Source organism: Suncus etruscus, chromosome 2 (assembly GCF_024139225.1).
Source record: "Suncus etruscus isolate mSunEtr1 chromosome 2, mSunEtr1.pri.cur, whole genome shotgun sequence".
Lineage (NCBI taxonomy): Eukaryota > Metazoa > Chordata > Mammalia > Eulipotyphla > Soricidae > Suncus > Suncus etruscus.
Window position 1 is genome coordinate 113,616,959 of NC_064849.1, and position 10,824 is coordinate 113,627,782.

General features: G+C 38.6%; 1 protein-coding gene across 1 annotated transcript; it reads left to right on the forward strand.

Moving 5' to 3' along the window:
- Positions 1-419: 419 nt before the first annotated feature.
- LOC126000946 (granzyme A-like) lies at positions 420-9,986 on the forward strand. Its single transcript, XM_049768134.1, has 5 exons — positions 420-489; positions 3,206-3,350; positions 7,024-7,165; positions 7,386-7,658; positions 9,825-9,986. Exons 1-5 carry the CDS (start codon positions 420-422, stop codon positions 9,984-9,986), a joined length of 792 nt encoding a protein of 263 aa, XP_049624091.1.
- The last annotated feature ends 838 nt before the right edge of the window (positions 9,987-10,824 follow it).

The window sequence follows — 10,824 nt, forward strand, 5'->3', positions numbered from 1 at the left end:
TATGACTCTGGACCATGATTTTTACTTTAAAGCTCTAGTTTAAATCCTAAATGGGTTCCCATTCATGGAAATTTAAGACAATATTGTTGAAGTGAAAGTTAGAAGTTAGAATCCCCAGGAACTCAGCTCAGACATTTTATAATCTCCTCTTATAAATTATGTCCTAGTGGCACCAAATCCAGCTGCCATCAGTTGCTCTGTGGCTTTACAATGCTCTCTCTCTCAGTAGTCCCAGACAAGGAAAGAGTGCTCTTTGGTAAAGAGCCACCATTCACCATTCTCATAAGGTTATGTTTCACTTCTTTGAGAACGGAAAATAAGAACTGAGCAGAAACCACATCCATTGTACTCTAGTATATATAGACAATCAGCAACTAAAGCAGGTTTGCCTTTCAATTGAAGTGGGAGAGCCTGCCACAATGAGGAACCACTGTCTGTTTCTGGTATCTTCTCTCTTCATTGTTACTTTTCTCCTGTTAATTCCTCAAGGTAAGAATGATATTTCCATCATAAATAAAACATTTTATTAATAAGTAATAAGTATCATTAATAAGTAATATTATTTCTATCATAGACATTTGCAAAAGAGAACAAAACTTCAATGAACTATTGACAGTAGTAGCTAACTATACTAAGAAAAGAGTACGCTTTTATTTTAGAGGGGGGAAATCTTCCTTTATTCTTTACTGTTCTTTACAAAAGATAAATTGCTGTTCATTGCAGTCAATTTATAATTTGAAATATCCACAAAGAAATAAACACAATTAAACAAAAATCTTTTTTGTTAGGAAACATCTAATGCCTTTCAGGGAAGACTTGGTGGTTGTAAGTCTTCTTATTGCAGAAAATGCATAGGTAATTTTAAAGACCATTGAAATTAATTAAGCCTAGACATCCATCAAAACTTATAAATGCTTCAATCATTTACTATTATTTATCTAAATATTTGTGTCCTTGGAAATACATGAAAACATTGGAAATACTCCAGTTCAATTTTGAGAATCACAAAAGTACTCTGTATTAAGCTAATTCTATTGGGAAGGGGGTACTAAGTCAGCATGTCTTGGTTTTAGTGATACATATTCATCTGTTTGAAATGCTATCTAACTTATGGCATTGCCAACTGATAGGTAATGGGCCCTGGATTGTTCTAGACTATCCTTAAAAACATTCCAGGAATTGAGGACTCTTGGTCTGGTAATAAAAAGTGTGGAGCAGTCATGAGTTTTCCTCAGAGTCTTTGGACTTTTGGAAGTTTTAATATTGATTAATATATCAATTGATCTTGCTAGGAATTCTTTATATATATCTATATATATATTTATTTATTTAAACACCATGAAATGGCTAGAAATTTTTAAGGTAATTATCTTATCCAAGATAAGGACAAAGGCAGAGCCAGAATAGGGTGCTTGCCTTGCACTAAGCCAACCTGGGTTCAATCCCTGGCATGCTAAATGGTCCCTCCAAGCCCTGCCAGAAATGACCCTTGAGCACTATTTTCCCCCCAAATAAAGTTTAAATAGAATTAAAAGAAGGAATACAAATTGCGTAGCGTTATTTTTTTTCTTTTGGTTTTTCGGATTACACCCAGTGATGCTCAGGTGTTACTCCTGCCTCTGTTCTCAGAAATAGCTCCTGGCAGGTTTGGGGGACCTTATGGGATGACGGGATTTGAGCCACCATCACTCCTAGCTCAGCAAAGTGCAAGGCAAGCCCTCTACCACTGTGCTATCTCTCCGGCCCATGTTATATTTTTTTAATGCTACAAAACATGTGGAACCAAAGTGTGGGTATGTATCATGGTTTAGTATGACTGTTCAAAATGTTAAAATGTCCACTACAGTAAAAAAAAAAAATCTAGCCAGATCTTTTCTTCAAAGGAAATAACAGCTTGTTCTGCTTTGCTTTATTACCTTGCGAGTACTCAAGGAAACAGGAACAGCAAAGGAATACTTGAGGCTCTAAAAGAGTATTCCCAGCCCTCCTACACATGACAACAACCTGAAGATTTCTACTAATATCCCTGCCCCAAATATTATCTAATTCATTTATTTTCATTCTGGGTGGAAAACAAGAATTGTTTATTATTAATTGTTCTAAGTACTACCTTCTAAGAGTGTTTGGTTGAGAATGATGTGTATGATGTATATGTTTTTTCTGAGACTGGCTTTCACCAAACATAGACTTTGCCAAAAGGAGAATTCTGATATGCTTTTTGCAGCTCAGCAGTCATAATGATAACCCTTCAGGATCTAGCTATACATGAGTCTCACTGGGGAAAATAAATTGAGCTGGGCTAAATTCTCTTGATTTCTCTAAGTTCTAAATTTTTTTATTTCATTTGTGAAGGAGAGGGTACTGTATTCAGGGCTTATTCCTTGTACAGGGATCATTCCTAACTGGGTTTGGAGGACCACACACAGTGCCAATGACAAGCACCCTACCCACTAAATTATTTCTCCAGCCCAACATTTTTATTTCTATAATATTCCCTTTCTAACTCCCTTATGAAAGCTTTTATATGAGGCCTTGTGGTGATACTCTTCCATTTCCTCTTCGACTCCTCAATCTTTATTAAAAAAAAAACTATATTGCTACAATTTACACCTGTTGTAAACTGGTCAGTGGGCTCACTTTAACAATTACAGGAACTGTGCCCTATTTAAGGAATCATGAATCTCAGCTAGTGGTAAAGAGAAATATTTAAAGGATCCAATAATGGCTGGTATAGAAAGGTGAAGAGCTAAGAGTTTATCACAAAGTCACTCTTTATGGATGATGAACCTTGTGTTTAAGACCAATAAGTTTCTAATAATGAATCCCTGCTTCTGGAAATACATTCAGAAAAGCTGACTAAATACAAAGTTCTCACCTAATAACCTCATTGAAAGGGGCCTCAGATTAAATCAGGAAGTTCAATCTAGACAATGAAGTAATAGTAGATGGTATTCAGCCTAGTAGATGGTATTCCTTCAACAGATGCAGAAAGTAGAAAGTTCTTAGAGAGACTAGCACACGGCTCTCTGCTCTTTGCAACTCCTGAAGCCTGAGTTTATTGACTGTGACGTGTCTGTTGTCTGAAAATGCTTTTGCCCATGTTTCGTCTCCAAGTTAGTAAAGTATGTTTGGTCTTTGAAATATGGCTTCAAGCAGAGCTTTTAGGAGTAGATACTGACATGATTTGTCTTTTCCTTTGGAACAGGTTTCTGTGGACAAATCATTGGTGGCCATGAAGTCACTCCTCACTCAAGACCCTACATGGTTCTAATTAAATTAGGCAAGGAAGAGATTTGTGGTGGAGCTCTGATTGAAAAAAACTGGGTGTTGACTGCAGCTCACTGTACTACGTGAGTGCTTGAGTTTTAAAAAGTGTTTCTGGACACATACTAATTTTAAAAATAAGTTATTATAAGTGCCTCAAAATTCATGGGAGGCTCATGAGTTTTTATATAACTTAAGTGTTTGAGAACTTGCATTAACCCAACAGGAAGGTAAAACCTGATCAGATCTCAAAGAACTAGCCCAATGGGGAATCCGCAATGAATTTCCAAACGTTCTTGGACATTTTACCCTTTTCTCCAACCATGGCCCCTCCAATCTTGTTTCCTTCTTGTGGTTTCACTTTTCAACTGTTTTACCCCTAGTCTCCTACTGTGGGACCCCCATTCATGCAGTTTTGTCTTAGCCCCTTTATACTATTTAGGGGGCCCAGGGATAATAAATTCCTCCTATCTCATGGTACCAGACCCAGGCCCAAGTTTTGCCTCTAGTATTGAATTGATGCCCAGATAAAATTCACCCAAGGATGGAAAAGTAAAACTTCCCCTGTTTTGGACAGTAAAATTTTACTGTTCAGTCAGAACATGTTAAATGCCTTCCTGCTTCCCTCTTCTCTCACCATTACCCTTTTTTAACTCTGTTAAACACTACTTCGAACCTTTCAGGTCTGATCTTTGCTTCTTTTCTAAATCAACTTTCTATGCACAGCTGTCCAATTAGTTAGAAAGCCACTGCCATACTGGCTACATAACTTGATATCCTGCTACAGAAATTAGAATAAAAAATATTGCATATTTAGTTTCTCAGTCACACTGGTATATTTTTAATTCTCAGTAGACAGAGGTGAAAGACTATCCTGATGGAAAGGGCAGAGTTGTAGGACAGGAAAGCAACCCAGTAATCTCTGCTACAAGGACTCTTTTGCTTTTCCTTTTTATACTTCCTTTTTTGTTGTTTTTGTTTTTTGTTTTTGGGCCACTCCCAGACGTATTATGTTTTATTCCTGATCTATGCTCAGAGATTATTTCTAGCAATGTTCAGGGGACTATAAGTGGTACTTGAGATTAAACCCTAGTCAACTGCATACAAGGGATATACCTTACCTGCTGTATTATCTCTCTGGCTCCCATTGCAACTTCTTTTTGTGGGGGATTGGTTTTTTGGGTTTTTTTGGTTGCTTGTTTTGGGGCCACACCCAGTGATGCTCAGGGGTTACTTCTGGCTATGTGCTCAGAAATTGCTCCTGGCTTGGGGAGCTATATGGGACACCGGGGGATCGAACATGGGTCTGTCCTAGGCTAGCGCGGGCAAGGCAGATTCCTTACCCCTTGAGCCACTGCATCGGCCCCTGGTTGCAACTTCTTAAGAGAGACTAACATCAGCTAGTGAAATGGAGAAACGCAGTGTGAATATCTGGTTGGTTGGCTGATTGGTACAGTTAATTCTAGATTGTGAATAATAATACCTTTGAAGATTAGTACATCAGAGAGTATTTTTGTTGTTGTTGTTAATCAAAATAACCTTTACCATGGACTAAAACAATGGAAAGCCTGGGTGCTCTTTCAGGACACCATTTCCCATTATGCATTTAGTCAATGCCAAACAGAATTCTACACTGGCCATCTAGTTCTGAAAGTTTTCCGTGTAAATAGATCAATGGCTCTTTTACACGAAATGTTTCAGTGCTTTACTGCATAACTATTAAGTGTCTTTTGCTTCTGACTCTAGACTACTGAAACTTTGGCCTTCCAGTGACGTGACCAAAATTCTCTATCATACCACTTCTCAGCCTTTTGGCTAAGATCAAGTGCAAAATTCTCTATCACAGTTAAGGAAGATATTGGGAGTACAGCACTTAACCCAAAAATATTCTCAGATTTAATTTATCACTCAGGAAAGTCTCAAGTTTGCTTTTTAACCATCCTGATTTAGCTTGTTACACAGACTTGATGATGATGATGATGATGATGATGATGATGATAATGGTGATGCTGACAACAATGATGATAATCGTGTATTTTAAATTATCTTATTTCTTGAGGGGTACAGCAATAGTACAGTGGGCAGGGCACTTGCTTTTATTTTTTTTATTTTTTTATTTTTTTTGTTTTTGGGCCACACCCGGCATTGCTCAGGGGTTACTCCTGGCTGTCTGCTCAGAAATAGCTCCTGGCAGGCACAGGAGACCATATGGGACACTGGGATTCGAACCAACCACCTTTGGTCCTGGATCAGCTGCTTGCAAGGCAAACGCCGCTGTGCTATCTCTCCGGGCCCTATTTTTTTTAATTTTTTATTTTTAATTATGAGAACAAAGATGCAAAGAAAGAGTACAAGGTAAAGTTACAGTGGAAGGACAATCACCCATAACATAATTCTCAAAAGAAGTTCCCTTGCTGATATCTTAACTTTGAACTTTCAGCCAAAGAACATTAAGATAAATAAAACAGAATCCATGTACAATTACTTTGTTCCTCAAGTCCCCAGATTGTAATACATTATAATATTTCTTAGCAGCACACAAAGCAATCTAAAGCCATAAAACTTATGTAACACCTTAAACATTAAAGGCATAGTATTTTTTTTAATTTTTTATTTTTAATTATGAGAACAATGATGCAAAGAGGACAAGGTAAAGTTACAGTGAAAGAACAATCACCCATAAACAGAGTTCTCTGAAGAAATCCCCTTGCTGACGCCTAAATATTGAACTTACAGTAAAAAAAAAAAAAACATTAAGAAAAATAAGGCAGAACCCATGTACAATTACTTTGTCCACAAGTCCCCAGATTGTAGTACATTATAACATTTCTTAGCAGTACACAAAGCAACCTAAAGCTATGAGATTTATGTGACTCCTTAACTTTGAAGGCATAGTATTTTTATATATTCATGCACATACATATTAGTTTAAGTTAACATCAAAAGTTTAAGAGGTTTTTTAAGGTTTAGTCAAAAGGGCACAGTAAAAACGGTGTTAGAGTGGCAAATATTGTTTGCATAGGCCCACCAAAATATGGGGGTCATAGAAAGGAATAGACTTGGTCTAAATACAAGGAGACCACTACCCCTGAAGTTTCCTGGCACATAGTATTTTATTTTACATTTCCATGCACATGCATATTAGTCTAAGTTAACCTAAAAAGTTTAAGTGGGTTTTTTTTTAAGGATTAGAGTCAAAGGAGCACAGTAAAAATGGTGTTAGAGTGGCAATTATTGTTTGCATAGGCTCACTAATATATGAAAGACATGGAAAGGAAAAACCTTGGCCTAAATACAAGGAGACCCTACCCCTAAATTTTCCTGGCATAAGACCAACTCTAGGCTCCAGGCAAGCTAGTTTGTCCAATCCAAGACATTGTCTGTAGGGGCACTTCCTTTTAAATTCAGCCAATTTGGGTTTGATCTCTGACATCCTTGGTCTCCCCAAGGCCTACCAGGAGTAACAGCTGAGATGAACTGAGAGCCAGAAGCAACGACCAAGCACACTGGGTTTGGTCCCCAAACAAACAAAACCCATCTTATTTCTTAGTCTTTAAAGTATATGTATTATGGATCAGGGGACTATCTCAGTGGTAGGGTGCATGTTTTTTATGTATGAGGCCCTTATTTACATTGTACTTGATGCCAAGTACACAGAATAAAGAAAATGTGTTCATGTATTCTTTTTTATGTCAGCATTTCATGAGCTCCAACTCCTTCTAAGAACAATTCCAGTAATAACAGTTTGCTTCTTTTTAGAAAAAGCAGGATCCAGGTCTTCCTTGGAGCTCATGCATGGAACAAAATTGAACTAAGAAGACAGAAAAGAAAAGTTAAAAAACAAATCCCCTATCCATACTATAATAAAGGCACACATGAAGGTGACCTTCAGCTTCTACAGGTACCCACCTTGGATTGTGTCCTTCCAGTCATTTGATTGAAACCTATCAATCAAAGTACCTCTTAAATCTGGTCACTTACTTGCAAGCCTCTTTTTGGTCAGCTCTGTAACTACACATCCTGGCTAGACGGAAAGGCCTCTGACAGTTGGACTATAGTTTAATTTTAAATGTGACTTTTACTATCTTGCTCTATTAACGCTTTATTCTTAAATCCCACAGCTAAACAAAAAAGCAACAATTAATAAAAATGTGCAGCTCCTTCCTCTACCGAAAATGTTAAATGACGTGAAGCCAAACACAATGTGTCGAGTTGCAGGATGGGGAATAACTCAAAATAATGCCAACAAGTCCTCCAACACTCTGAGAGAAGTCAATATAATGGTCATAGACAGAAAAATTTGCAATGATCCAGAGCACTATAACTACAATCCTGTAATTGGGAAAAACATGATTTGTGCTGGAGACCTTAAAGGAGGAAGAGATTCATGCAATGTAAGTGAAATAGGAGCCTTTCTATCAGAAACTAGAGAAAAATGTAACATTAGCTTTACATAGTTCTGGTATTCTTTGGTTTGGGGCCACAATTGGCTGTGTTCATTACTTACTCTTGGTTCTACGCTCAAGGAATCACTTCTGACCAACTCACAAAAACATTATGGGGTGCTGGAACCCATGTCAGTTCCTTACAAAGCATGCACCTTACCTGCTATGCAATTTCTCTGGCCCAAAGTCCTAGTGCTTTTTTGGTTTGTTAGTTTGTTTTTTGAGGGCCACACCAAGCAGTGCTTAGGAGCTGCTCCTGAGCTGCTCTACACTCAGATATATCTCCTGGCATTGCTTAGGATACCATAAAGAATGCCAGGGATCAAACCCCAGTCAGTTGTGTGCAAGGCAAGTGCCTTACTACCATGTGCTATCACTCTGTTCCTAAGTCCTAATACTTTTTGAAAAAGAGAACCAAAGTGATAGTAAAGAAATTATGATGCATGTCTTGCAAACAGCTGACTCTGGTTTGATCCCCAGAAGCCCATGATTCCCCAAGGCCACTACTGTGTGTAACTCTGGAGGCCCCTCGAGCACCGAAGAAGTGACCTAGATAATTTCAGTACCACAGGACCCAAGCAGAACCACATTTTCAGACCCTTACATTGAACCACTGCCCAGTTGGCTGAGTATCACAGATGACAGAAGGGGCCTCCAGGACTCCTGAGAACTGTCTGGGAAGCCTACTTTCCCTCTAAAAACTTAGTTAAATAATGTTCTCAACTCAAGCTTGTTCATAAAAAAAAAATAGCAGGTTTCAAATTTACTGGTATGTCTCTTGATATTATAATCAGAAGCTGAGGACTATGTTTTTTATATTAACATATGTAGATCAAAACTATGGAAACAGGGGCCTGAGAGATAGCACAGTAGTGGGGCATTTACCTTGCATGCAGCCAACCTGAGAGGGACTCGGTTTATTTTCCAGCATCCTATATAGTCCCCCCAGCCTGCTGGGGGTTATTTTTGAGTGCAGAGCCAAGAGTACCCCTGAGTACCACTGGGTGTGGCCCAAAAACCAATCAATCAATCAATAAAGTTTAAAAAAATACTATGGTAACATGCAGGAGCACAATTTTGGATCCTTTAGAACCTTCACTACTCTTTTCCCATAATACCAATCCCCTCAAAATTCCTTGGTCATCCCAGAACTCTGAATTGTGTGTTATTGCCTAAAGCAGTCTCCTTGACTAGAGCCCACAACTTTCCAGAACAGAGCTCCAACCCTGGAACAACCTCCAGGAAATGCAGACTGTGATTTGTAACTGCATTCTCTCCTGAACTCCAGTAAGTCTGGACTGCTCACCTCACTGCCTGGGAAGTCTTTAGAAAAAAAATGGTGGTGTAGATAGGGTGCTACCACCCATGTGTAAGTTCAGCAGATGCCTCCTCCACAGGCCCAGCTCCAGCACTTCAATTGGAGCTCTCCCCTTTCCAAGCCAAAAATGGCCTTAGGATCATATTAATGTGGGCTTCTGGCAAGACCAGACTTCCAAAAGGCCACTGCTGTTAGAAAGTCAATCATCAATATCTTAAATACATGTAAATGTACTGATTCTAGAATTCCATTAGGCAATATGAGAATACACTGAGAATGAAGAATAATGTTGCAACTTACAGCTAAGTGGCATTCCTCTACCATGGGTCCAGTTAGTTTACAGGTATTAGTAGCCTGGGCTTCCAGAAGCCTCCATCTCAGTCCCTATGCTTAAAGGAGACATGGGAAAGTAATGTTCCCACTGGAGAGCAGGAAAGGGCTGTCCTAGCTCTGTGTCTTTAGAAAGGGAATTATGTACTGAAGAATATTGAAAACAAAATTTTTGCTCTTTGCTTTGGTATTCCATCTGTATTTTACTATTTGTCCCCTCAAGTTAGTAAACCACTTGAGAAAACGACAGGACAATTGCCTTTCTAAAGCAAAAATATCACATCAAAATTATCACCTCAAAAATATCACCTCAAGATAACAAAACAACAATAAATGAATCAAATAGCTTTGTTATAAAATATTCACAATCATTTTCATGTTTGAAACACTCATTTTCAAAGACACTATTTACATCCAATTAGTGGACATATGAAATACTGATGCCACCACCACTCTTGTCTTCCCAGGGAGATTCTGGAAGCCCTCTGATATGTGATGGTATTTTCAGAGGCATCACTTCCTTTGGCATGCCAGGGAAATGTGGAGATCGTAAGGGACCAGGCATCTATACTCGTCTCTCACAGAAGTACATCGACTGGATCATTACAACCATGAGGGGGGAAGTGTAGATAGTACTACTATACTATTACTCTGGCCCCCAAGGGTCATTTTATTTCATTTTCTATCACTTAATTGTATAAATAAAATCCATTTGTATGACTGCACCCTTTTCTCTGCTCTAATTTTAGTGTGAGATAAAGCAAATACAGCAACCAGGAGTATAAGGCAAGTGTTGTAGGTAGACTGGATGCCTAAGGAAGCTGGCAAGAGTTTACAGTGCACCATCCCCACACAGAGTGTCCAGTCCTGCCAACTCTCTGGTGGCACCCGAAACCTGCAGGAAGGTATATGGAGCACATGTTTGGAGCCAAAACTGGTCTCTGCCATCAGATTTTTCAGGGATCCAGGAGATTCTTATATTGGAGTAAGATTTTGAGCTTCATGGGGAAATTAGTCCCTATCTCTACTGTTTGTTGTTTTGTTTTGTTTTGTTGACATAGGAAAGCATTTTCAGGAACTAGAAAGAAGAGTTGGTAGGGCACTACTTCAATCCCCAAGACCCCATAGAGTCAACCAGAGCCCCCACAAAGTGTGAGTCCTGAGTCCAGAGTGAGGAATGACCCTGAGAATCATTGAGTAAAATCAGAAAGGAAAAAAAAAAAAAGAATTTCCAAAGAAGACAAAGAAATAGTTTTACTTAGGAAATATGAGAGAGAAAAAAACAAGGGAGAGTTTCATTAAGAGAAAATAGAGCTGGGATGTGGGCAGATCCATAACAGAGCATACTAGAATTTGCCCCATAATCTGGTTATATTGGATTTTCCCGGTTACTTCAGCATGAATCTTTCTCTGAGTGTAAAAACCACTCGCTAGATATTTGCTAAAGACTTTGAATTTTGGTGGTTT

Excerpts from the sequence above, each read along its gene's own strand:
- LOC126000946 (XM_049768134.1), top strand. The coding sequence starts at position 420 with ATGAGGAACCACTGTCTGTTTCTGGTATCTTCTCTCTTCATTGTTACT. Across the intron at positions 3,351-7,023 it reads ACTGCAGCTCACTGTACTAC|AAAAAGCAGGATCCAGGTCT; the intron begins GTGAGTGCTTGA and ends GCTTCTTTTTAG. Across the intron at positions 7,166-7,385 it reads GTGACCTTCAGCTTCTACAG|CTAAACAAAAAAGCAACAAT; the intron begins GTACCCACCTTG and ends TAAATCCCACAG.